Consider the following 25,349-nt stretch of genomic DNA (forward strand, 5'->3'; position numbering starts at 1 on the left):
CTTTATTATTAAACTCATTAATTGTCATATATATATATTAGTCATTTATGGTAATTCCGTAGGTTTTATTTAAGGAAAGAAAATATCATATCATATCATTATATCATATAGTTTGACTAACTTATATATCTAACAACATATAAAAATCGAATGTGGACCTACTTATTTTTTAATTGAATGTAATTGAATACCTAATTGAGTGCCACCTATGCATTGGGACCTCTTTTAATTAATACAAAATTGAGGTTACATCTTTTCAAATGTTTCTCAATTAATATATAAGGGATATTTTAATTTGTTTCTCTTTTCATCTTTATTATATCCTATTTCTTGTAACATATTGACTCATCACTCATCCATATAATAAAAAACTAGGTTATGACATGCGCCTTACACGGGATTCTACGGGATGAATATTATATATAAATTATTTTTATGTATTATATATTATTTTACATATTATGAAATAATAAATAGTAACTATTACGTATATTATCAAATTGATGTGAACACATAAATAAATTTTATTAATCCAAACAAACGCTTTTTATTTTATATGGTCTATAATTAAATTTAAATGATATTAACATAGATATATAGTATATGTTTAATATTGATATTTATTAAATAAATTTTTCTACTCATATTGTTTTTTGATCATTTCTATCTTTTTATAACAAAAACTTTGAATTACTGATAACAAAAAAATTTCATTGTGTGATGTTTAGTAGTTTCTGTAATTTATAGTTTTATAAAAAAAATTAATGCAAAGTTTAAAATTTAACTATTAAATTGTCAATATTTTTTTAAAGCTTTTATCAAAAAATCGTTCAAAGAAAAATTCAAAATTAAAATATTTATGTATTTTATATGATATATAGTTAATTAAAACGATATTAATATATTACATATATATATATATATATATATTAAATGAGTCTTCATACTTATATGATTTTGTAATCATTTTTATCTTTTTCATAACAAACATTTTAAATTGTGGTTCACAAAATTTTAATGATAAACTTTTTTTAACAATTTTAGTAATTTATAGTCATTTTTCAAAATTTAAAATATAACATATACGGAAAATCTAAATTTATATTATATGGTTATTGTGGTTGTTTAATTTATTTTAATAAGTTAAGATTGAAAAAAATGATAGAGGATACACTAATTGTATCAAATCTTTATTATTCAAAATCATTAATTGTCATATATACTTTAGCCATATTAAAAAATTCCGTATTTTTATTTATGGAAAGAATGAAAAAAAATTATGGTTAGTTTAATAAAAAGCTTATTATATATTTAAATGTTACAACTTATTTCTCTAGAGATTCTAAGAATCATTGTGGTGATGACACATGGTTAATTCAAATGTTGTAATGTTTCTCTTTTAATATATATGGGATGTTCTGCATATTTGATAATTTGATTTTTTTAACTAAATATTTGAAATCTATGAATATAATAACGTTTCAAAATCCCATTGGATATCAAAATATGTAATACTCTAAAGATATGTGAAAATAAATTTAAAATGATTTGGAATTGTAATTGGGTAGAAAATTTTATTTAGTAGGCATTCAAGTTTAAAAGTTTTAATTCAAAATTTTAGTTGAACAGGGGTATACATTAAAGAAAAAAAATAGTATACCTATTTAGTTTCATAAAATATTTGGTAAACATATGTTTAACCTTTTTAACAATATTACAAATGATAATTAACTACCTGAAATATATGTTAATAGTATTTCATAAAAGTCAGTTCTACGACGTAGATCTCTCCGTAACGCTCGGATTAACGGCGGTTTTGTATCACCTAGTTATATGTAGTAAGTAACCAACATCACCTAGTATATGGAGTATATAATATTACTCTTCGGCAATTGTTTTTGTACGTTACTAGATAATCAAGCATTTTGGAAATTAAATGTTAAACTTATTTTGTCTGTCGAATATTGATGACTTAGGTGGGATCATAACATCTTTAACCGAATCAAAATACCCTATATCAAACATAAATAAATGTTCAGAGCCACATTATTCACTTAATTAATTATGTCAAAGATTTACTTCATTAATTAACACATGGCAGCCTAAGCGAATCGCCTTAAATTGTATTCTTAGTGTTATCAAACTTAGTGTTATAGTGATAAAATTAGTCCAAACAGTTACCAAATCAATAAAGCTCTGTAAAACAACATCAAGACATTGATACAAATCGTTTCTACGACCACAGTGGGGATGCATTTTAGCACTCATCTTTATCTTTCAAACCAATCATACAACTTTAAAACAACAAAACAAATACAAAATACAGTAAAAATAACTCCGGATCAAAGCGTAGCGTCATGCCGTCTTCGAAGCAGCTTTTATACGCCCTACAATTTTCATCATGTGCTCAATATTTTTCTCCCTATTAGGAATACATTCCCTCACGATCTCAATTTCTTTAATTTTTTCTATCCATCTGTTTAGTTCTGGAAACTGCTCGTTTGGAATCATATCAATTCCCATACCTTCCCAACCCCGAACCAGACAAAACGGGATCATACTTCCCACGACCATGTCCAAGAATCCTATTGTCTCCCCGCCGAAGAACATTTTCCCGGTGATTTCCTTCTCAAGATATGTTATAAGTTCCTGAGCCTCTTTGATCGCAACATCAATTTCCTCTGATTTTACTAGAGACCTAAAGCCTATTAATGTGACCTACACGTACGATAGACATATATATCAGATGTTTCATAACAAAATAAGTACTTTTTTTTTTGTTTTCCATAGTATCCAACTTAATAGCGATGTCAAATAGCTTAGTTGATGAATGATATATCAAAATTTTCACTTTTGCTAGATCGTTACGCAATTTTACACACGTGTTAAACATAGCTTGTAAAAAAAACTTTGGGGGTGATTGGTTAGACTGTATTGTAAAAAATTTACTGTAGAATTTGTACTGTAAGTGTATTGGCTGTAGCTGTACATTTACTAAAGTATATTGTAGCATGTCTAGAAATTATATATGCAATTAGTTTTAATAAAAGAACTGGTCAATAACATTTAATTACCTGTTCATCAACGAATTTGGCCCAGAATCGAGCCATTGCTTTGCCGTATGGATCTTGAGGTAGAATTGGATTCCTTGTCCATGTTTGGTCGATGTATTCAAGGATTAGATGTGACTCGAGCAATACTTTACCTTTGTGGACAAAAACTGGAACCTTCTTGTAAATAGGATTTAGCTGGAGAAGCAAAGGGCTCTTGGTGACCAAGTAATCTTCGTCTGAGTAATCGTAAGGAACACCTTTGAGTTTGAGAGCCATCTCCACCCGGCGACTAAAAGGGCTTGCCCAAGACCCTATAAGCAACACATCCTCTTCTTTCTCTGCCATTGAATCTCTCCTTCTCGCTTTCTTTTTTCCCTATGTAACCTCCTCTGTTCTTCTTTGACTATTTATACTATCAAGGAAACGATGCTTGATTGTGAATAAGAAGAAAAATAAAAGTTTGTTTTGAACACTTGGAAGCAATTCATGGATACAAAGTTTTGATATTGATCACAAACCCATAGACCCGAATCCAGATCATTGTAATTCGAATCCATAGTTATTCTTCTACGAGATGGTGTTCAAAAAAAAAAAAAAAAAAGAAGTTATTCTTCTACCAGCAAAGAATTGTCTATGAGCATGTAGAAGGTCGGAAGGTGCTTCTATTTTCATTATCGATTGGTTAAACTTCATTAACAAATGCTCAAATATTTTTTAAGACTGGTCGAAGATTCAAAGCTTAAGTAAAAAGTTGTGTTAAAAATTCGAGTAACTTAGAATACATGTGATGTTATAAAAGATTCATCTAAGCTAAAGAATACATAATGCTAAGTGATTCGTTCAATCTATAGAAAATATATTTAATCCAAACCATATATAAAGGATATTTTACTTTATTTATTTTATATTTCTTGTGTTGATTAATCTTATTTCAAAACTTTATATTCCTCTTTTTTTTATGTACTAAAATCATATTGTGATAAATTTCCAAAAGCATTGTCAAGATTTAGATATAGGTTCAATTATCACGAAAATTGATATGTGACATAATTTAATAACTGATTTAATACTATTTATACCATCAATTAAGGCTTTGAATGGTGATCATTGTCCCGTTCCGTCCCACCGCCCCGCAGTTAACAGTAACAAAAATCTCTACATATACTATATATCTATATATTTTTATAATTGTTAGAACCACACTGCAGTTGAACCGCTTGTCTCGCAATGCTCAAACTGCAATCACTATTCAGAGCTTAAGATGATTTGGATAGTACACACTTATTAAGAAAATTACATTTTACCTAGAAAGTATCATTAAAATTATAAAGTAAAAACTATTCAACCAATTACAAAATAAAACTATTAAATTTGAATTGTTACATAAATTTACCTAAAAAAATGAAAACATATTATATATTAGAACATAAAAATTATTCTAAATATTTTACATTTTAGAATAGAGAGAGTATCATTTTATTAAAAGGGTATAGACAGTAAACGCATCGAGTCAAAGACGTCGTCTCTTACACATAAAACGAAGGCTTTTTGCTGTACTAAATAGTTTAGTATACTTTTCTTGGTGTTGTCAGAAGAACATTCGTGCTGAGTAGATGAATGTATGCACATCATTCACGAGTATCAACCACGGACATCTTGAATGTCACACAACTATTGACCAAGGACATCTTGAACGTCATGGCTGACGTTACTTCCACTTTGTCCATCGGTATGGTACTATGGTCTAGTTCTAGTCCTTAAACCTCACGTGTATATATATTATTAACAAGTACGATTTATAATACAAAATGGCATGAGCGTTTTTTTTTTTTTTTTGAACTGATTGCATGAGCGTTTTTAGTTAAAACAAATGCTTTTAGATCGAGGAAATCAAAATATCTGAATATAAAAACCATTTTCTGATTGGTAACTATCCAAAAATAACAATTAACATTTACACACAAAAAACTATTCAAAAATACGAAGCTTACCAATCAAACTAAGTATCTTGGTAGAGTTTACTATATTTTATTATTCCGTCGGTTTATGTGTAACACTTCAATATTTACATAAAAGATTTTTGACACGAGAAAAAGTTCAGTATTTACTTAATGGTTTATTCTATTTTTAGACTTTCTCTAGTGGTTTACTCTATTTTGTATTTTAAAATTTTTTTATTTTAAAATAAAGTAATCCTATAATAAAGTTGAATTATACTTTAATGGTACTATTTTAGAAAAAAAACAACAGAATAATGAATAAAAATTTAAAAATATTCTATTTATAGAATAAACTTTTTTTAATTTTATTATAGAGTGAAAGATAGAGTATCATTTGAGTATATTTACTCTAAATTTTATTATAAAACTGTTAAGTAATAATATGTTAGATGTTTGTTGTAAAAAAAAAAATTATGTTAGATTGTTGATCTAATTTGCAAGACTAATCAATAAAGAAGATTCTAAAAAAAAAAAAAAACTATTGAGTTTTCAGTTACGGGCAACTTCTTACGGTAATGGGTAACAACAATGACATAATTTGAAACAACTAAACTGCATATATAGTGTTAAGTTTCTAGAATAGAAAAACAAATGAGTTATCAAACGATACAAGCATAGCGAAAATACAACATAAGTTCATGATAAAAATGAGTAACAGTGTAGGCTTTATTTATGAAGACTTACTTTTCTCTATAATTTTGTTCATGCGCTCAATATGTTTCTCTTTTGGAGGTATACATTCCCTCACGATTTCAACCTCATTCAACTTCTTGATCCATCTGCTCAGTCCTGGAAACTTCTCCTCTGAAATCATATCAATTCCCATACATTCCCAAGCCCTAACCAGACAAAACGGGATCATAGTTCCTGCGACCATGTCCAAAAATCCAATCGTCTCGCCGCCGAAGAAATCTTTTCCAGTAACTTCCTTCTCAAGAAACATAATTAGTTCTCGAGTCTCTTCTATAGCAACTTCTATTCCCTTTTTTGGTTTAATCAAGGGCATGAACCCTGCTGCTAAGATCTGCAAGAGTAACATCAATCAATAAGAATGAATATATTTTTCTCCAAATGTTTATAATTAAAAAAAAATCTTATAAATCAATAATCAGCGGTCAATGTTATTAAATTTGTTAACTTACCTGTTCATCAACGAACTTGGCCCAGAATCGAGCCATGGCTTTCTCGTAAGGATCTTGTGGTAGAATTGGATTGTTACTCCATGTTTGGTCGATGTACTCAAGGATCACATGTGACTCGGATAATATTTTATCATTGTGGACAAGAACCGGAACCTTCTTATGAACCGGGTTTAGCTCAAGAAGCAAAGGGGTCTTTTTGGGCAGGTCTTCCTCCAAGTATTCGTAAGGAACGCCTTTGAGTTTGAGAGCCATCTCGACTCTACGACTGAAAGGGCTTATCCAAAACCCTAGAAGCTTCACACACTCTTCTTTCTTCGCCATTTGATCTCTCTTTCTCTTTCTCTATCACTTTTAGCTTTTCTAGCTTATCCAAAACTCCTCTGTTCTTGTCTCTCTAGTTTTTCGATTAAAAAGAACATCTTTAAGAGAATCCAAGTCATTGCTGACGCTATTCTACTTATTTTATATAAAAGTTCTTACTAGGATTTGGCTATTTTATAGTCACCCGACACAGACCACGTGGTTCATTTCCAAATTACGAGCCTTGATTTTTGCTTTAATATTCACATCATAACACTAAAAATATTTGCTTTTCTTGTTTATTTTCAGCTGAGTAACTAGAGGGTGAAATAGGTGAAATATGCGCTTCGGCGAAGGATTGTTATATACTTTTGTAAATCATCATTAACGTATGAACTATATTATATAGGATGTTACAATACTGAGAGCCAAAGTTATTATGGTTGATTAAATTATATATAATAAGATAGTTGTGAATATGTTGAAAAAAACATAGTTGTGAATATGTTAAAAAAATATAGTTGTGATTATTTGAACAGAATAATATTTTATTTTATTAACTTAATCATACAACTTCTTTTCTTTTCTTTTTTTTGTCAACAATCATACAACTTCTAAATAAACAGTAAATTAGTCATACAACTTCTAAATAAATTATTCATACATTTTTATCAGGGTACATACCACACCATCCCTCGGTTAAACCGACCAGACCACAACAACAATTATTACGATAGACAACATCACGCAGTTAAACAGAACCAGAATGCGACACGTACAACCAGACCATTTTAAAAACCAAAGCTCAAACCAGGGTCGAATACTCGAACGGTCGAATCAGCCAGAGATCTGAATAGACTTAACATCAGGCTTCTTGGTCTCAGCCTTAGGCACCGTCACAGTCAGCACACCGTTCTCCATCGCAGCTTTCACCTGATCCATCTTCACGTTCTCCGGCAGCCTAAACTTCCTCGTGAACTGCCCGCTCGACCTCTCAACGCGGTGCCACGTGTCGTTCTTATCCTCCTTCTCCACGTGTCTCTCTCCGCTGATCTTCAGCACGCTGTCTTCCTCGATCTCCACCTTCACTTCCTCCTTCTTGAGCCCAGGCAAGTCCGCCTTGAACACGTGCGCCTCGGGCGTCTCCCTCCAGTCCACTCGCGCGTTCACGATCGCGGAGTTGTCTCGGGAAAGGGAAGAGAGCTCCCTGAGTGGATCCCAAACGTCAAGCGAGAAAGGATCGAAGAAGCTGTTGCTGCCACGCCTGTTGTTACCGAAGAAGCTTGGAATCATCGACATTTTTGTCTTTGAGAGTTTTTTGGAAAAATACTTGTGAAGTTAGTTCTCGATTTGTTTGCTGAAATTTTGATTTTCGACTTCTGAAGAAACCGAGAGCATGAAGACTGTATTTATAAGAAGAAATGGAAATTTCTCGACCTTCTTGATTTTGTGTAACGAAACATCTCGAGCCTGAAATGGAAACAAGAAGAATCAGGTGAATCCAGAAAATTCCAGGAGGTTTTTTCCGTGTGGGCGTTAAAATGAACCTTAACGGGCCTTGTAGGGGTTGAATAGTAAGCCCATAATATAGGATTAAAAGAAAAAAAAGGAAAAGACAAATAAACAAACCAGGCCGGTGTGGGACATAACTTTTTGGACAAATGAAAGAAAAGCAGCAGGTCAAGTTCAATTACTAAATCATGTCAAGACTAATGAGTCCAAAAACGAACTAGCCCAAATGGTAGATCGATGACCAATTCTGTGTGTGAATAGAAAGTGAAAATCCCTTATCCAAAAGAGAGATGGTAAATACAAGGGAGAAAAATGAATTGAGTTTAAAAATAAATATGGTGCTGCCCAGGATCGAACTGGAGACCTTTTGCGTGTAAGGCAAACGTGATAACCACTACACCACAGCACCTATGGTACAAATAATTCATTTAGCATAGTTGTGTTGTTGGCAATCATCTAATCAGAGACACTACAATGTTAAACAAGGTAGAGAATGTTCACAAGTCCATTTGTTAGTTTAGCCTTTACTACTCGCCCAAGAATTCTTAAACTCAAGATAAGTTTTGGTCAATCTTGTGCTAAACTGAAGAAAATTGTGAATCTCTCTCGAATTGCAGAAATGGCAGAGCGTTATAGTGGACTTTCTGAAAAAGCCATTACTTCCACTGACTACAATAGATGGAAAGACCAAGAGAAAAAAAATAATAAGACACTTCCATACGAGAACAATGTAGCTGTTGAGCATTGATCTAATGTCTCCTGTTCTCTCTTTCAGTGTAAAAGTACTGATTATTTCGTTCACCCCTTTAGAAATAATGGGTTCACAGAGAACAATATGATGCAATTTTGTTGACAATTAAAAAACAAGATTGCCTTATAACTTTAGAAAAAGAGAGAACAGAGTTTCTTTTGGTCTCTACATGAGCTTTTGGTCTATCACTGCCTCTAGACTGGCTTACATGGGAGGCTTGCCAGCACTTAAAAGCTGTCCAACCATTCCATTTACCTGAATTATATATAAGACAAGAAAAAAATCAGTATTAGCTTTGGATAGTGGTGTTGAACTTTTAAGAAGTTTGGAAGAAATGAAAATGTTAACTGCTTTGTTGTAAGTAAGTAAACACAAGAGCCTTCTTACCTGCCAGTACTTGGAAACACAACGGTCAATGCAACTGTTATCACCCATGTTTAACTCAGCTTCCTTGTACCTGGTTGGTTTTAAAGACAAAACATTTCAAACTGGTGCAACTAAAATATTAAAGCGTCAACAACATAGAAAAGTTCCAAAAGGCTGAAATGAGATAGGAAGCTTACCTTTTATCCACGCATTTACTAAAGCATGTCTGAGCAAGCCTGCATTAAAAGAATCAGAGACATTTAAGGAAAAACACATCCTAAAGATATCTAAACCCAAGGAATTACAAGAGATCAGTCACCATGAAGTTGAACTTGGTATGTCGTTAGATATTTTTTGACACAAAATTAAGAAAACAATGAATACCCAAAGTAATAATACTTCTACATAACAGTGGAATACATGTTAACCTAAGAATACTTTTATCAGAGATAAAATTCATAGTAAAAAAAAAACAATCCAGGCAGTTAAAATGGTTTTTCATCAACAATGCTTCTCTAGATATAATACTAGTTGAACATAAAAGAGAGATTATCAACACACACACACACACACATGTATTGAAAAGCAAACTGAACCCAATACGAGATACCAATATAAAAGTGGGTGCATCAATCAAGTCTCTAATGATATAAAAACAGAGAATGAGTGATTGATTCAAGTACTTGTTAAAGAGTTCCACTCGATATTCCATCTCCGTTTGCGCCATGCTAAACGCCTGATTCAATCCAACCAAAGAGAAGCTAAGCAACACCAATACATCAAATAAAAAAAACTATATAATATTGAATTCTCAATGTTCTTAAAAGAACAAAGATCTGACCTAAGCATAGCAGCAAATGAAAAAAATTACACATATCAACAACACTGAGACAGCTACACAACTAAACCAACATTGTCTAATCGGAGATTTACAAGGAATCAACAACAAAAAGTCCGAACCTGTTCCTTGCTAATGCCGGCGGGAAATGGATTGGGAGTAGCCATTTCCGCAACACCTGAAAGAAAAAAAAAACAAATTTAAAATTCGTAAGGATCGAAACTTTATAATCAAGTACTTGAATTTGAAAGAACAGAGATCTCTACTTTCTCAAAAAAAAATGTGGAGTTTCGGAGAAGAATACGAACAACAACAAAAAAACACACGGACAAGCTTTCTCTGTTCTGCTCGACAGCCTTAATTAGGGTTTAACAGACGCATCAAACAAACAAAGGGCAGAGTTGTAATTACGCGTAAATAACGGGGCTATTTTATAAACACTACAGAACTTTCCCTCTCGAAGCCTTTAGGGTTATAGCAGCTATCTTCTCCCATAGCAGAAGCTGAGATTTTCAAATCACCATTTAACCAATCGGTTTGCACATTGTAGATTGTGTTTTGTGAGCTTTGAGGTCGGATGAATGTTGGTTACACTTATGTCTGTGACTATGTGGTGTGACTATGCTTGTGTGTGGTCACTAATCATTAATGCTTATTATAACTCTGCAGTCCGAGAGTAACATTGGCTGGGTACAGTATCCCACATCCTTCCCTTGAATGTGTCAATGTCCGTGTCCAGACAACCGGTAACGTTTTTATTACTGTCTTCATCAGATTTTAAGCTATTCTCTTTATGGATATTTACTCTGCCAGAGTTGTTTATTTTCAACGTGACCTTCCGCTAGTTTTTTTTGTTGTTGTCTAGTCTAACTCGATGGCTCTGTGATTGTTTAGGTGATCCAGCTAGGGAGGTTTTGAAAGATGCATGTCAAGAGCTCATGCTCATGAACAGACATGTGAGGAGTGTCTTTCACAAGGCGGTTTCAGAGTTTAAGGAAGAACATGCACGTTTGAAGGCTGAAGAAGAAGAACTTAAGAAGCAGAGGGATCTACTTGAGTCCATGGACTTTGAAAGCAACTAATGTCTTAAGAACTCCATGGAGTTGGTCTTGTCTGCCTTGTCTTAAATCCAGATTTTTCATGATAAAAATAAGCTACAAATTATTCTAATTAGTGATTAATGAGCAAAGAACAAATGTATTAGCAAGATGTTTAAAGGACTGATTGTGTTTAAGCAAAATAGACGATAAAATGATTCATGATAAACCCTTACTCCGAGTACATAAACTAGTAATGAAACCGGTAGATACAGAAACTATAATAAAAGCTTAGTAGAAATTTCGAAAAGAGTAAAAACAGCAACAGGAAGTTGAAGTTGGAGTTGTGTTCCGTCTCTTCAATACCCTTCTTCTTGCTCGTACTCAGCTTCTTCATCTTCATACTCCCCTTCTTCCTCAGCCGTGGCATCTTGATACTGCTGATACTCAGACACAAGATCGTTCATGTTGCTCTCAGCTTCCGTGAACTCCATCTCATCCATACCTTCCCCTGTGTACCAATGCAAGAAAGCTTTCCTCCTGAACATAGCAGTAAACTGCTCGCTGACTCTCCTAAACATCTCCTGAATGGAAGTCGAGTTCCCAATAAACGTCGAAGCCATCTTCAAACCAGTTGGGGGGATGTCACAGACCGTTGACTTGACATTGTTGGGGATCCACTCGACAAAGTAGGAAGAGTTCTTGTTCTGCACGTTGAGCATCTGCTCATCCACTTCTTTGGTACTCATCTTGCCACGGAACATAGCCGAAGCGGTGAGGTAGCGACCGTGACGCGGGTCAGCAGCGCACATCATGTTCTTGGAATCCCACATCTGCTGGGTGAGCTCCGGGACGGTAAGGTTGCGGTACTGCTGAGAGCCGCGGGAGGTGAGAGGAGCAAACCCAACCATGAAGAAGTGAAGACGAGGGAACGGGATCAGATTCACAGCGAGCTTGCGGAGATCAGAGTTGAGCTGACCAGGGAAACGAAGGCAGCAGGTTACACCAGACATGGTTGCAGAGATCAAATGGTTCAGATCACCAACTGCACAATTCACCAAAAACAACCATTAAGACAGAACAACAAAACTGACATTAATCAAGAAAGAATAAGATACTTACAACTTGGAGTGCTGAGCTTGAGTGTACGGAAGCAAATGTCATACAGAGCTTCGTTATCAAGAACCATACACTCGTCAGCGTTCTCAACGAGCTGATGCACAGAGAGCGTCGCGTTGTACGGCTCAACCACAGTGTCAGAGACCTTAGGAGATGGGAACACAGAGAACGTCAGCATCATACGGTCAGGATACTCCTCCCTGATCTTGGAGATCAACAACGTTCCCATTCCAGAACCAGTTCCTCCTCCTAACGAATGACACACCTGAAACCCTGTAATCACAACAAAAAAACAAATGAGCCAAAGCAAAAATCCTCAACCGGTAATTTAAAATAACCTAAACCGTTCATAACGCAAATCAATAGACAAAGGATCCGGTTTAAACCAAAAAAACCTAACCGGTAATTAAAATAACCTAAACCCGTTCATAACGCAAATCAATAGACAAAGGATCCGGTTTAAACCAAAAAAACCTAACCGGTAATTAAAATAACCTAAACCCGTTCATAACGCAAATCAATAGACAAAGGATCCGGTTTAAACCAAAAAAACCCTAACCGGTAATTACAATAACCTAAACCCGTTCATAACGCAAATCAATAGACAAAGGATCCGGTTTAAACCAAAAAAACCCTAACCGGTAATTACAATAACCTAAACCGTTCATAACCCAAATCAATAGAAAAGGGATCCGGTTTAGAATACCTTGAAGGCAGTCACAGTTCTCAGCCTCTTTACGGACGACGTCAAGGACCGAGTCGATGAGCTCAGCTCCCTCCGTGTAGTGACCTTTCGCCCAGTTGTTTCCGGCACCGGACTGACCGAAGACGAAGTTATCGGGGCGGAAGATCTGACCGTAAGGCCCAGATCTAACGCTGTCCATCGTTCCGGGCTCCAAATCCATGAGAACCGCGCGTGGGACGTACCTCCCGCAGCTCGCCTCGTTGTAGTAGACGTTAACCCTGTCGAGCTGGAGATCGGAGTCTCCTTGGTAACGCCCCGTCTGGTCGATCCCGTGCTCGGCGCAAACCACTTCCCAGAACTTGGAGCCGATTTGGTTCCCGCATTGGCCTCCCTGGATGTGAAGAATCTCTCGCATCTTCGATTGAACGAGATTGAAACCCTAGAAATGGATCGTATCGAAGAGAGAGAGAGAGATTTTGAAAAAGGAGAGTGAGAGAGAGGGCGGAGATGGTGTTTTTAGAAGAGAGGGGGTCCATTTTATAAAGGAAAAGAGGTTTTAACGGCTGAGATTTGGTGATTTAAAAACGGAATATTAGTTAACGACGGTTAAGATGGCGCCACGTAAATCGAGGTGGTAACGGGTGGAAATTCAAAATTAAATGGCTCGTGAAAAAAAGAAAAGCTTTTTGAATTTTGTAATCTGTTTGTGTGGGACAGCTGGATCCTACCCAAGGGAGCAGTTACTCGCACGTGCTTTCCTAGAGAGAGAAAAGCTGTTTCTACTTACCAACATTTCAGTCGCACGTGAGGCTTCTAATGGGTCTATTTTGAAAATAGGCTTTACTCTTACCCTTCAAGAAACCTCCGTTCGTTTATAACTAAAACGTCGTGATGTCGCAAATCCTCAGACGGCACGCAGGCTTTCATAAGACGAAACGTGAAATGAAATGGGCCAGGCCCACCTTGCCGTATAAAATGATCTGGTCTAAGGGTCGGTTGTGACCGGTTTAAGTTTGGTTTAGACTCAATTCAATTTCTTTCGTAGATATTTAAACGATATTAAAATTCCCAAAACGAAAGCAAATCTGGTTCGTTGTCCTACGAAGTTCGAAAAAGCTAGAGGTGGAGGAAGAGAAGAAGATGGCGCATAGAATACTGAGAGATCACGACGCTGATGGCTGGGAACGCGGTGACTTCCCCATCGTCTGCGAATCTTGTCTCGGCGACAATCCTTATGTCCGAATGGTATAATTCATCTTTTTATCTCCTCTTAACAAATTCGATTTTGAATTGTTTTTTTTTTTATTTTAGCTACTCCTTAATCTTCATTAGAATCTACTTTCTGAGTGTTGAGATCTTGATTTAGTGATTTTGTTGATGTGTGGTTGATCTTCATTACAGTTCGAGTTGATGTCTGATATTGATGTGGTTCCTGTCTGATTGGCTTTTTTAATGCAGACAAAGTCTGATTACGACAAAGAGTGCAAGATCTGCACCCGACCGTTCACCGTATTCAGGTGGCGCCCCGGCCGCGACGCAAGGTACAAGAAAACCGAAGTTTGTCAGACATGCTGCAAGCTCAAGAACGTGTGCCAAGTCTGTCTCCTGGATCTTGAGTATGGTCTTCCCGTTCAGGCCAGAGACACGGCCCTCAACATCAGTACTCATGATTCCATCCCCAAAAGCGATGTCAACAGAGAGTTCTTCGCCGAAGAGCATGATCGAAAGGTAATCACTCTCTCTCTCTCTCTCTCTGTCTTCAGGGCTCTCACGTTTTTTGTTAATGAGTTTGTTTTTTTAATTATGTAGACGAGAGCTGGATTAGATTATGAGTCTTCGTTTGGGAAGATTCGTCCTAATGATACTATACGTATGCTTCAAAGGACGACGCCGTATTACAAGAGGAACCGAGCGCATATTTGTAGTTTCTTTATTAGGGGAGAGTGTACTAGAGGTGAAGAGTGTCCTTACCGCCACGAGATGCCTGAGACAGGAGAGTTATCCCAGCAGAACATTAAAGACCGTTACTACGGGTAACCAAACTACTCTCTTTTTCATTTTCTTGTATTAAGTTTGATAAATTTTATCTAATATTTTTTTTATTTTGAAACTGTTCATTCATCTTATTTTTCGCATTTTGCAGTGTGAACGATCCAGTAGCGTTGAAGTTACTTGGGAAGGCTGGTGAGATGGGCACATTGGAAACTCCAGATGATCAAAGCATCAAGACGCTTTATGTCGGCGGGCTAAACGCTCGAGTACTCGAGCAAGACATACGAGATCAGTTCTACGCATACGGAGAAATCGAGTCCATCAGAATCTTGGCGGAGAAAGCGTGTGCGTTTGTCACTTACACGACCAGAGAAGGAGCGGAGAAAGCTGCTGAGGAGCTAAGCAACAAGCTAGTAGTCAACGGCCAGAGACTTAGAATCTCTTGGGGAAGACCACAAGCTCCCAGAACCGATCCAGATGGCGGCGGCTCGCAGCAGCAAGGCGGTGTGGCTCCGCACAGTGGGTTGCTGCCAAGGGCTGTGGTATCTCAGCAGCATAATCAACCTCCACCGATGCAGCAGTACTATATGCATCCACCACGACCACAACCTCATCAGGACAGACCGTTTTACCCATCGATGGATCCTCAGAGAATGGGTGCAGTCACTTCGTCTCAAGACGGTGGTGATAACAGAATGCCTCCACATGGGCATTATCAGCAGCACCAGCCGTACCCTCCACAGCCATATGGAGGTTATATGCACCAGCAGTATCCTCCTTACCACCATGGCCCACCACAAGCTCCTCATCCTTATCCGCAACAACAACAGCAGCCGGGTCCTGGTTCAAGGCCCAATCCTCCTCCTACTAGCTCAGTCTCTGCTCCACCACCTGAATCTGTGTCTGATGCACCATCAGGGTCCTCTTCTCAGCAATCTGCTGAGGCTGCTGTTACTGGTTCGTCTCAATAGAAACCGTTGCCAGTTTATTTGAATTTTTGGTTTTGATTATTTAAATAGATTCCAATGTTTAACAATTCCTGCTCAGCAATGTGTTGCTGTTGAATTTTATGACGAAAGTAATAGAAGAGAATTGTTTCAGTTTCTGTCGACTGTGTAATTATTTTTATGTAGCTCAACGTCTACATTGACGATGACAGAACATATCCACAAAATGTTTTCATCTTTTATAAACTATCTACAAATGTTAAGTTTCACAACCAGAAAGAAGAAGATGACAGAACAAGTCCCAGAGCCATAATAGTCAAACAAGTTAAAGATCATCTTTCTGAAAGTGTCTTGCGCATAAGATGCTCAGAAAATATAGCCGAAGAAAACAAACATGTATAAGAGGATCTCCATAGTTGCCGTATGCGTGCGCTTAAAGGAAGCAGAACACATGAAAACTATACACTCTCTCACTCTACTTTGTATATAAACATACATTTGATGCTGCAACACAAACATAACATCCACATCTGCACAAAGATCTTCTTTCAGTTTCCTCGAACACCGTTGTGTTACGGAGATGTCGACTTCCTTCTTCGTTGGGTTTGGTCTTGTTTGGACCTGTCTTTTTAATTGTCTGGGCGTTTAGGCCTCTTCTTGTATTTTGGATTTGGTATTTATTTGTTTTTTTTGTTACAAATGTATTTTTGGTATTTATGTTAAATTAATAAATATACAAAATAACAACAAAAAAGAACTGCATGGGTGAATAAAATAAGAGAGTTTGCATTAAATTTGTGAACATGAATCATATAAAAAGATTAAAGTCCACCAAACACTTAAAATGTGAATTATATAGGCTTTATCGATACATGTCCAATTATCGGCTTTGTCATGCACAATATGTAATTCTTGATTTTCGTTCTTGACAATAAAGACGGACTTTATTTCAAAAAAAAAAAACAACTCTTTGGTCTAATAGAAAAGCAAAATACCAAACTCTTCAAAGCCTACTCAACTGTCTCTTCGTCTAAGAAAAGACAATACGAAACTCTTTGGTCCAATAAAAACAATATCAACTCTTCGAAATCTACTCATCTGTCTCTCCGTCCAATAAAACACAAGGCGAACTCTTCGGTAACGTACACTAAGCTTGGCATGCAGAAGGTGAATTTAATATCTTGTTCAGTTTCTCTAACTATTCACCTTTACTTTAAACCAATCATGCATACACACACATTCTTGTTTTACGTTTTTGTATAAGAACAAAGAGAAACAATTCTCTTCTCAGGGGAACCTACCTCAAATGTCTCCGCCATGAAACCACTTCAGAAAAACTTTTCAGATATGACCATTTCTGGAGGCGTTACGGAATCGACTAGCACACTTGATCGGAACTCATTGCCGATTCCGGATGAAGTGATTGCTGAGATATTCTCGAGGTTGTCGTCGGAGTCCATAGCGAGATGTCGTTGCGTGTGCAAGCTCTGGTCGTCAATACTTGCCCATCAAGATTTCACAGAGTCGTTCTTGACCAAATCTCGTGCTCGCCCTCAGCTTCTTTTCGCCTGCGATGCTTTCACAGGGACTTTCTTCTTCTCGTCAGCTCAGCCTGAAAATCCAAAAGAGAACTCCTATGTTGTAGCCTCCAATCATCTTGCTCGTTTCTCAATTTCAGATGAACTCTGTGGTTGTACCAATGGCTTCTTTTTGTATGTATCTAAGATGATCTGGATCCAGAACGAATTTCAACTTTATGTCCCATTGATGTGCAACCCCAGCACGGGACAGTTTTTAACCTTACCAAAGTTGAAGTCGGGGAAGAGTTGCGGAGTGGAAAACTATCTTGGATATGAACCCATTGCGAATGAACTCAAGGTATTTTCAATGGAGTTGTCGCGTGTAAACGGTGTTTTAATCTCAGTGGAGCATCAAGTTCTGACAACAGAAGCCAAGATATTGTCATGGAGGTGTGTCCAATGTTGCATACCACATTATGCTTCTCGTAAGTGGATATGCATCAGTGGTGTTATTTACTATGCAGCTTCATCCCACAGTTATTCCTTGATTTCCATGGTAGCTTGTTTTGATTTGAGGTCTGAGAAGCTCAGCTTTATCAAATTCATGGAAACTTTCAGTAAAGAAATGCATCATTCAGCTACAATAGTAAACTACAACGGCAAGTTAGGTTTGCTTATGTCGAGGGATTATGGTCTTGTTCATCGAGCAAATGCAAGTTTTGAGCTGTGGGTTCTTCAAGACGCTGCAAAACATGAGTGGTCCAAGCTTGTCTTTGTATTACCTCCTTTGTGGAAGGATGTAGTTGTGGACACCATGTGTATCTCTGGAATGGTTGGTACAAATGAAATCGTCTTCTCCCCGATTTACCAAAGAGACCCTTTCTATGTCATCTACTACAATGTCGAGAGTAAGACAATCACAAAAATTGGAATCCAAGGATTGGAAGCGTTTCAGGGTAAGAGTCTCAACATCTATCTCAACTACGTTGAGAATGTGAAGCTTCTTTAAAAAAAAATTAAGTGAGATAAGTGTAGTATTTGTTTTGTGTGTTTCTTTTTTAAGAATCTTGAATTATATTCTTCGAGTGTTTATTCTTTGCGTGTTTATCACAAGTCAAACCTTCCAAGTAAACGTTCAAACTTCAAAGTACCGAGTCAACTAAGCTACACGCACGCCAAAGTAGATACAATGTGATGTCGCATATATACTAATCCCCCTCCTGCTGTGAGAGAATGTGGTTGAAGAGGCCAAGTTATACTGTTTTTTAGTGGCTGGTACCAACGAAATCATCTTGTCGCCATTATCCATCTGGCATTTTCTATATTTCCGACAACAACTTCTAGAGGCGAACTATCAGAGGGGTGTTCATCCAAGGAATATATGCGTTTAAGCATCGTAGAATTCACCGCTAAGTACACCATGTAGAGGTCGTCAAGCTATACGAAATGTTAAGGGAATTCGAAACTTGTGATTGTACAAGAATCATGGCTTCTTAGTTCATCTTTCTTGGATTTTTCTGGTTAGATAAAAAGAGTATATGTGAAAAAAAAAATTTGAGGAACAAATATTTCAATAGAAGAGGGATTTTTCTGGTTAGATAAATAGATTTTACGAAAATATCACAATCAATTATAAAGCATGGATAAGAAGAAAAAGGGTTTTAGAAAACTAACTTTTCTGTTTTATTATTTTGTCTTTTTAAATATCTAAATAAGAAAAAAAATTGTTTTATGCGGAAACTTGTCACAATTAACAAGCACTATGTAAGGTATATATAATGAGATGGAGAGCCTTGCCGTGGAATCAAATCCTTTGATTTGTATCTCAAGATAAACCCTAATTTCTTCACCGGAACTAGAATATGGCGGGCTGTGAATCTCAGATCTATCACGAGCGTCAACGACTACAGTTTTGCCTCTTGCACTCCCTTAACAATCTATTTCAGGTGATCCATATTTTGTTCAGTATAGAACTCAATTTCATCTTGCTAATAATGTGAAATTATGGTTTGAGAGTGTTGTTATTGTTCTTGTTTTGACGTAGGACAAGGACGCATTCACGAGAGAAGGCTTGGACTCAATCTCGGAGAATCTCGGGACCGATGATCCTTGCCAAGAAACGTGGACGCCTCTCACTTTACTCCTCAAGCCTCACCACAACACGCTTACCGGGAACTACGACGTAAACGTGATGATTGCAGCTCTTGAAGGAAAAGGCAAGAGTGTTGAGTGGCATGACAAGCGTTATGGAGCTTACTCGATTAATCTTGGTGCAGATACTCTAATGGGTATCGTGTTGAACGTTCCGGTCACGCGATATGTGGGACTTTGGAGAAGCAGGCGTTGGGTTGTGATGAGAAAAATCAATGGAGTATGGTATAATTTGGATTGTGATCTTACTGTGCCACATCCGTTTACAAGCGAAGATGAAGTCAAGGGGTTCTTGGATCAAAATCTGAGTTTAGGTGGAGAGATTTTGTTAGTGAACAATGCTTGAAGATCAACTATGTCATGAGCTCGTGTCTTGTAGTTTAAATTATATTTAGCCTGATAGGCCATGAAATAAAAATTGTTACCATTATATTTTTACTTTTCCCATGAGAATGTCTTAACTGAAGTATATATGAATAGATTATCTATTACACAATACTTGTAAGATTATATTTATATTTAAGAATAATTCTTCTTGATATTTCATATTCTTTTTTTTTTTTTTTTTGAACAACTCTTGATATTTCATATTCATTTTTTCGATTTTTCTAGATATGAATATTATTCTAAGAAGTAGTTTAAAAACAAGAGTTGTACATAGGGGGTGTCAAAATTGATAAAAGTGAATAGGTCAATCCAACCCAACTAGACCATGCATTTTAATGGATAAAAAAAGTATGTATAAATGGATGAACGATAAATTGGATTCATGGATTTAGTGGAATGAGTTAAAATGGTTTTTATTGGAATGGATAATGAGCTTCCCCCAATTAAACCAATAAAATTATATATATAACCAACATAAACTCAAATCAAATATATAAAGAAAAGATAACCAAATCAAAATTGTAAACCAATTTTACTAAGTTTTACTTATTTTCTCGTATATCTAAATTAATTTTAAAAGCCAAATCTAACAGTTCTCATATACTCCCTCCGTTTTTTTATATAAGTCGTTTTAGAAGAATTTTTATGTTCCAAATTATATGACGTTTTCGGTTTTCTATGTAAAATTTATTAACACTTAATGTTATATGACCAATGATAATATACCTTCTATTTTATTATTGGTTGATTTGTGGTTAGGTAAATAATTAATGATGTTTTTATTTAGAAAATATAAAAAATTAATGATTTCTTAATATACGTGTATAGTTCCAAAACGACTTATATTAAAAAACGGAGGGAGTATATATAAATATAAGAACATTATATTTATGTTGTTTTAATAAACTAAATATGAAGATGAAGTTAAAGGGTTCTTGGATGTGATGTGATGAGAACAATCAATAGAGTATGGTATAACTTAGATAGTGATCTCCTGTGCCAAAGCCCTTCTATGATGAAAATGAAGTTAAAGGGTTCTTGGATCATAATTTGAATTCAGGGTCAGAGATCTTGCTAGTGAACAATGCTTAAAGATCAAGAACTTGAGTTTCATATTTCATCATAGAGCATTGTTCTGGTCTCAATGCAATGTTCTCACATGTAAATGGTTACTATTCAGAGTATGATTTTTTTTTTTTAAATAAATATTATTAATAAATAAAACGGCTCGAACCGGAAATTTGGTATCGATAACAATTTTGAATCAGACAAAATAACCGTTTTAAACCGTCCCCAACTAGATAATTATTCAGAGTATGATGTTTATTGTAAGTCATGAAACTGCCTTGTTATTTATTTGTTTTCTGAGGTTCGTGTGCCCACCATTGACCTCTCTCTTCTGTTTTTTATTAGCCTCATACTCAAGGAAGGTATCTGCGATCTATAAAGGTAAGCTTACATTGGCCTCTCCAAGAGTCAAAAGAATCTGTATGTCCACATTTATTTTATGCACACACCTGAGTGATCATCAAAGAGGAACCAACCCGAAAGGTTGCTTATTAGAAAGAACCTTTCTTTCGATTAAACAAGAGTTGATTACGTATAAAGACACTTTTTGACTTTGCTTTACCTTTAAAGACATTTTCCGCTGGAAGAGCACTTCTTAATACAGATGAAGATATTTGAGACACAATTGCCCTTGTTCATTTAAAATAATGAAACAGTCTCGTTAAAGATTACTTACGAAAAAGAAAAGTAACCACCTATTTGTTATGTCTGGACAAAATATTATTAGAGTGAAGTTTTTTTCTATTTTTGTTTTTATTAATACACCCCCCCCCCTAATTCTCTTTTGCTTGTTTTTACAAAATTTAAAATATAAAAATAAATATATTTGGTATAATAAATTGTACTTTTTTATTCTTTATATTTTGAGATCCATTTTTATATAGTTTTTAAATTTATAAATAGATAATATTATTTAAATCCAAAAATACATATACATGAAAAGTGTGGACATGTAAGTCATGGACGGATAATTCGTGGACATACAAGTCGTGGACGGATAATTCGTAGACGGATAATTCGTGGACATACAAGTCGTGGACGGATAATTCGTAGACATACAAGTCGTGGATGGATAATTTGTGGACACACAAGTCGTGGATAAGTTAATCCGAAAAACAAAAATATTGTTTTGTGGATGGATGTATGAATAAAATGTAATGGATGATGTGATATGGCTTTGATTTTGAACATTATAGATACTTACCCACTGATGCTATATACTATAAATGTATCCACCAAAAGTCGTTATATCTTCTTATAAGTAGCTCTGCAAAATTTATAAAACCTGATGTTGGAAACAAAATGTGGGCGTGGACAAGTAAAAGCTCTGCAAGATAATATGTTTTGTGACATGATTTTGGAAACAAAATGTTGTGGATAGCATCCAGTTAACAAAAAGATGTGGACGTGGACAAGTGAAAGCTTTTAAAAGAAGCTGTGCAAGATTTGTAATACCTGATAGCTTATCGTAATGATAGAATGTGATAGAAACTGTATAATTTTTATTATTTTAAAATTATTTTTGCAATTCTTTATTATTTTGTTTCTAAAATGTAAAAACACAGATAATATATAAATCATGTCTATATATATATATTTGATATTTTATAAAGTTTTATTTAATTAGATATTTTATAAAATTTTATTTTATTAGATATTTTTATGGACATAATAAGTGTGGATGTGAATTTTGGTAATAAGAGAATTGTTTAATAAAGTGTATAATTAAAAGTATGGGACAAAATCAAGAGAATCTATAAGTAAATTAAAGAATGTTGGGGTAAAACTGCGTATAACCAAACATTTAAGGACCATTATGTCAAATAGAAGAACTTGACCATTGTTGCTTCACGAGGTTTCTCTCTGAAACCAAATCGACGACGAAGACTCCGACCGGCCGCCGCCATGGCGGAAGGGTTCCGAGTATAACGACTATCGTGAATGATCAGTCGCAGATTGAGCTTGGCTGCGGCTCACTTCCGGTTGCGGAGAAGCTGTAAACGACGGAGGTGGCTTGGACAGGAAAATCAGTCGGCCTGTTGCAGAAGAAGTAGTTCACTATTTCTCAGAAATCGTTGCAGTCTGAGATTGAGAAACACAAAGAAGATTAAGCAAGCCCACGGGTTAGTGAAGGAGATAACGGTTGAACAAGTCAATAGCATATAAATCAGTAATTTCCCTCTAGAGCATCAAACTCAGAGAAGATGATTGCTTGATTTTGGTTTTTAAAATTAAATTAATAATGCAAAAAATATATATTCAATTTAGGAAGAAAAGGTAACGAGAGAGATAGTTGCAGGGCAATATAGACATTGAGCAGCTAAAATGTGTCTGGCAAGTGGAAAGTGACTCTAAAGGTAATTGTAAACTCAAAATGTGACTCTGAATGTAATTTTTTCTTAAATGAACAAGGGCAATTGTGTCTCAAATATCTTCATCTGTATTAAGAAGTGCTCTTCCAGCGGAAAATGTCTCTAAAGGTAAAGCAAAGTCAAAAAGTGTCTCAAATTACATTCAGAGTCACATTTTGAGTTTACAATTACCTTTAGAGTCACTTTCCACTTGTCAGACACATTTTAGCTGCTCAATGTCTATATTGCCCTGCAACTATCTCTCTCGTTACCTTTTCTTCCTAAATTGAATATATATTTTTTGCATTATTAATTTAATTTTAAAAACCAAAATCAAGCAATCATCTTCTCTGAGTTTGATGCTCTAGAGCATATAAATCAGTAATTTCCCTCTAGAGCATCAAACTCAGAGGAGATGATTGCTTGATTTTGGTTTTTAAAATTAAATTAATAATGCAAAAAATATATATTCAATTTAGGAAGAAAAGGTAACGAGAGAGATAGTTGCAGGGCAATATAGACATTGAGCAGCTAAAATGTGTCTGGCAAGTGGAAAGTGACTCTAAAGGTAATTGTAAACTCAAAATGTGACTCTGAATGTAATTTTTTCATTAAACAAATGGTTTTATTCCCATTGTGGACCACCGTATAGATGCTTTCCATGGTGGAAATGTAGAGAAACTAGACAAAGTCTTGATCTTTTGCTTATGGGATATCAAACTTCGGCGCTAGAGATTTTGATATCTTTATATCCGTTAGTTATTAGAATTCTTTTCACATAAAGTATCCAAAAATAAGTTTGAAAATTGAACTTACCTACTATATTTATTCATTTGTATATATGCTTTTAGTGTGTTGTACAGTAATCATAGCGTTAAGTGTAATCATGTCATTATTGATACATTATTAATAATCAATTGCTTCTCTAGTCTCTACCTGAACACTATCAGCCAACTGTTATCGCATCAATTCCTTTATATGTATATAAACCCCTCATTCTCTTCAACTCTGTTCTCATAAACTGCTCTCACTCTCTTTTGATATGTCGGCTACAGGAACAAAACGGTACAATGCAAACACTAGACCAGTAACTTGTGGTAAGCAATCCTCAGTCAAGGGATCGTATGGTAAGAATCCGGGATGCACAACAAGCTGTGGCTTGAGGCTTCCGAAGAAAACAGAAGCCACGGCAGCAAGACTAGTCAAGATTCTCAGCTGTAAACTCGTTAAAGGGTTACGTCTAGTGGTGATGAGGAGGAAGACGAAGAAGAGATCGCCACCATTGAAGGCTTCTTCCACCGGTAGATCTCAGCCTTCGGTCATCTCTGTCCCTAATGATACCTGTAGATCAGAGGCCATAGAAGACTGCATACAGTTCATAAACTCCTCAACCTCCTTCATAAGATCAAGTTCTGTCAGTGGCCGTAAATCTTAAGCTTTCCCATAAATTTTCAAGATTCTCTTTTAATTTTGATAACTCGTTGGCGACGCGATAGCATATTAGAGAACTAAATGTAATATCTATAAAATAGAATATATATATAGAGCAGAAGAGAGATGTATTTAAGTGATCCTGTGAGCTTCGTTTATGTACAAAAAGTCATCTTTATATCTTTTGTGTTTAGCCTAAATTGAAATCAATCATATATATGCTTTTGTGGGAAATCAAAAAAATTCTAGAGTCCTAATAGTGTTGTAGGATGTGACCAGTTGCGTATCTGCCAAGAACTCCAGCATTGTTAGACAGACCAAGTAACACTCCCTGACCACAGCAATAACAACAACGTGCTAATACATTTGTTTTCGACTTAAAATGGTAATTGCCTACACGTACAGATTATCTTTGACCAATGTCTTGATGGATCAAAAGACCAGATTGCGAGATTAACGCATCAGTCTTTTGGCAACGAGGCATGCACAAAACGGCCATTGCTGGAATATGTATTTCAGCTGTGTTAATAAAACCGCTGGTCCAAGATTATCGAATGAATTACTTTTATTAAATTGCATTGAAATATTCCTTTTTCATGAAGCTCGTGGCTGCTGTAAAGACATGGTCGAATATTGGTTCAGTGAAGAAGCGGGAAGTAAACGGTTAACAGAATTATCGGAAGTCCATTGCGTCTACTA

At 35.6% G+C, this 25,349-nt stretch overlaps 10 protein-coding genes and 1 non-coding gene across 11 annotated transcripts; 5 read left to right on the forward strand and 6 right to left on the reverse strand.

Moving 5' to 3' along the window:
• Positions 1–2,177: 2,177 nt before the first annotated feature.
• Positions 2,178–4,312, reverse strand: LOC106446937 (glutathione S-transferase U3). Its single transcript, XM_013888765.3, has 2 exons — positions 3,075–4,312; positions 2,178–2,718 (listed from the first exon to the last, which is right to left on the reverse strand). The coding sequence occupies exons 1-2, from the start codon at positions 3,396–3,398 to the stop codon at positions 2,356–2,358; spliced, it is 687 nt and encodes a 228-aa protein (XP_013744219.2). The 5' UTR covers positions 3,399–4,312; the 3' UTR covers positions 2,178–2,355.
• Positions 4,313–5,523: 1,211 nt separating this feature from the next.
• Positions 5,524–6,789, reverse strand: LOC106446936 (glutathione S-transferase U2). Its single transcript, XM_013888764.3, has 2 exons — positions 6,196–6,789; positions 5,524–6,077 (listed from the first exon to the last, which is right to left on the reverse strand). Exons 1-2 carry the CDS (start codon positions 6,514–6,516, stop codon positions 5,724–5,726), a joined length of 675 nt encoding a protein of 224 aa, XP_013744218.2. The 5' UTR covers positions 6,517–6,789; the 3' UTR covers positions 5,524–5,723.
• A 325-nt stretch (positions 6,790–7,114) lies between these two features.
• Positions 7,115–7,967, reverse strand: LOC106450047 (17.6 kDa class I heat shock protein 2-like). The gene has a single exon (XM_013891698.3). It carries the CDS (start codon positions 7,792–7,794, stop codon positions 7,333–7,335), a length of 462 nt encoding a protein of 153 aa, XP_013747152.2. The 5' UTR covers positions 7,795–7,967; the 3' UTR covers positions 7,115–7,332.
• A 376-nt stretch (positions 7,968–8,343) lies between these two features.
• On the reverse strand, positions 8,344–8,416 carry TRNAV-UAC. The gene has a single exon. It is a non-coding gene; the product is annotated as a tRNA-Val (tRNA).
• Positions 8,417–8,699: 283 nt separating this feature from the next.
• On the reverse strand, positions 8,700–10,411 carry LOC125575649 (mitochondrial import inner membrane translocase subunit TIM10-like). Its single transcript, XM_048777849.1, has 6 exons — positions 10,229–10,411; positions 10,085–10,140; positions 9,808–9,860; positions 9,322–9,360; positions 9,146–9,215; positions 8,700–9,013 (listed from the first exon to the last, which is right to left on the reverse strand). Exons 2-6 carry the CDS (start codon positions 10,127–10,129, stop codon positions 8,963–8,965), a joined length of 258 nt encoding a protein of 85 aa, XP_048633806.1. The 5' UTR covers positions 10,130–10,140; positions 10,229–10,411; the 3' UTR covers positions 8,700–8,962.
• Positions 10,412–10,570: 159 nt separating this feature from the next.
• LOC106448750 (DNA-directed RNA polymerases I and III subunit RPAC2-like) lies at positions 10,571–11,310 on the forward strand. The gene is made up of 3 exons (XM_048778195.1): positions 10,571–10,575; positions 10,632–10,708; positions 10,857–11,310. Exons 1-3 carry the CDS (start codon positions 10,571–10,573, stop codon positions 11,042–11,044), a joined length of 270 nt encoding a protein of 89 aa, XP_048634152.1. The 3' UTR covers positions 11,045–11,310.
• On the reverse strand, positions 11,203–13,325 carry LOC106446933 (tubulin beta-7 chain). The gene is made up of 3 exons (XM_013888761.3): positions 12,825–13,325; positions 12,122–12,391; positions 11,203–12,044 (listed from the first exon to the last, which is right to left on the reverse strand). Exons 1-3 carry the CDS (start codon positions 13,216–13,218, stop codon positions 11,359–11,361), a joined length of 1,350 nt encoding a protein of 449 aa, XP_013744215.1. The 5' UTR covers positions 13,219–13,325; the 3' UTR covers positions 11,203–11,358.
• A 489-nt stretch (positions 13,326–13,814) lies between these two features.
• Positions 13,815–15,900, forward strand: LOC106389555 (zinc finger CCCH domain-containing protein 25-like). The gene is made up of 4 exons (XM_048777848.1): positions 13,815–14,048; positions 14,262–14,531; positions 14,613–14,836; positions 14,947–15,900. The coding sequence occupies exons 1-4, from the start codon at positions 13,944–13,946 to the stop codon at positions 15,764–15,766; spliced, it is 1,419 nt and encodes a 472-aa protein (XP_048633805.1). The 5' UTR covers positions 13,815–13,943; the 3' UTR covers positions 15,767–15,900.
• A 974-nt stretch (positions 15,901–16,874) lies between these two features.
• Positions 16,875–20,060, forward strand: LOC106386455 (putative F-box protein At2g19630). Its single transcript, XM_048777850.1, has 2 exons — positions 16,875–19,208; positions 19,307–20,060. The coding sequence occupies exon 1, from the start codon at positions 17,060–17,062 to the stop codon at positions 18,269–18,271; it is 1,212 nt and encodes a 403-aa protein (XP_048633807.1). The 5' UTR covers positions 16,875–17,059; the 3' UTR covers positions 18,272–19,208; positions 19,307–20,060.
• On the forward strand, positions 19,125–19,759 carry LOC106385958 (josephin-like protein). Its single transcript, XM_013825857.3, has 2 exons — positions 19,125–19,208; positions 19,307–19,759. Exons 1-2 carry the CDS (start codon positions 19,125–19,127, stop codon positions 19,757–19,759), a joined length of 537 nt encoding a protein of 178 aa, XP_013681311.2.
• Positions 20,061–23,642: 3,582 nt separating the features above from the next.
• LOC106385959 (josephin-like protein) lies at positions 23,643–25,003 on the forward strand. Its single transcript, XM_013825858.3, has one exon. The coding sequence runs from the start codon at positions 24,262–24,264 to the stop codon at positions 24,652–24,654; it is 393 nt and encodes a 130-aa protein (XP_013681312.2). The 5' UTR covers positions 23,643–24,261; the 3' UTR covers positions 24,655–25,003.
• Positions 25,004–25,349: the final 346 nt, after the last annotated feature.

The sequence above is a fragment of the Brassica napus genome, chromosome A4 (assembly GCF_020379485.1).
Source record: "Brassica napus cultivar Da-Ae chromosome A4, Da-Ae, whole genome shotgun sequence".
NCBI classification, from domain to species: Eukaryota; Viridiplantae; Streptophyta; class Magnoliopsida; order Brassicales; family Brassicaceae; genus Brassica; species Brassica napus.

Bases quoted from the DNA above. Each gene is read 5' to 3' on its own strand.
- LOC106446937 (XM_013888765.3), bottom strand. From the start codon at position 3,398: ATGGCAGAGAAAGAAGAGGATGTGTTGCTTATAGGGTCTTGGGCAAGC. The intron at 2,719-3,074 runs GTAATTAAATGT...TCGTACGTGTAG, and splicing joins CCAAATTCGTTGATGAACAG to GTCACATTAATAGGCTTTAG.
- LOC106386455 (XM_048777850.1), top strand. From the start codon at position 17,060: ATGAAACCACTTCAGAAAAACTTTTCAGATATGACCATTTCTGGAGGC.
- LOC106385958 (XM_013825857.3), top strand. From the start codon at position 19,125: ATGGCGGGCTGTGAATCTCAGATCTATCACGAGCGTCAACGACTACAG. The intron at 19,209-19,306 runs GTGATCCATATT...GTTTTGACGTAG, and splicing joins CCCTTAACAATCTATTTCAG to GACAAGGACGCATTCACGAG.
- LOC125575649 (XM_048777849.1), bottom strand. From the start codon at position 10,129: ATGGCTACTCCCAATCCATTTCCCGCCGGCATTAGCAAGGAACAG. The intron at 9,216-9,321 runs GTAAGCTTCCTA...AAAACCAACCAG, and splicing joins AGTAAATGCGTGGATAAAAG to GTACAAGGAAGCTGAGTTAA. The intron at 9,014-9,145 runs GTAAGAAGGCTC...TATATAATTCAG, and splicing joins GTGTTTCCAAGTACTGGCAG to GTAAATGGAATGGTTGGACA.
- LOC106446936 (XM_013888764.3), bottom strand. From the start codon at position 6,516: ATGGCGAAGAAAGAAGAGTGTGTGAAGCTTCTAGGGTTTTGGATAAGC. The intron at 6,078-6,195 runs GTAAGTTAACAA...TTACTCTTGCAG, and splicing joins CCAAGTTCGTTGATGAACAG to ATCTTAGCAGCAGGGTTCAT.
- LOC106448750 (XM_048778195.1), top strand. The intron at 10,709-10,856 runs GTAACGTTTTTA...GTGATTGTTTAG, and splicing joins TGTCCGTGTCCAGACAACCG to GTGATCCAGCTAGGGAGGTT.
- LOC106389555 (XM_048777848.1), top strand. From the start codon at position 13,944: ATGGCGCATAGAATACTGAGAGATCACGACGCTGATGGCTGGGAACGC. The intron at 14,049-14,261 runs GTATAATTCATC...TTTTTAATGCAG, and splicing joins ACAATCCTTATGTCCGAATG to ACAAAGTCTGATTACGACAA. The intron at 14,837-14,946 runs GTAACCAAACTA...CGCATTTTGCAG, and splicing joins ATTAAAGACCGTTACTACGG to TGTGAACGATCCAGTAGCGT.
- LOC106385959 (XM_013825858.3), top strand. From the start codon at position 24,262: ATGTCGGCTACAGGAACAAAACGGTACAATGCAAACACTAGACCAGTA.
- LOC106450047 (XM_013891698.3), bottom strand. From the start codon at position 7,794: ATGTCGATGATTCCAAGCTTCTTCGGTAACAACAGGCGTGGCAGCAAC.
- LOC106446933 (XM_013888761.3), bottom strand. From the start codon at position 13,218: ATGCGAGAGATTCTTCACATCCAGGGAGGCCAATGCGGGAACCAAATC. The intron at 12,392-12,824 runs GTATTCTAAACC...TTGTGATTACAG, and splicing joins GAACTGTGACTGCCTTCAAG to GGTTTCAGGTGTGTCATTCG. The intron at 12,045-12,121 runs GTAAGTATCTTA...TGAATTGTGCAG, and splicing joins CAAGCTCAGCACTCCAAGTT to TTGGTGATCTGAACCATTTG.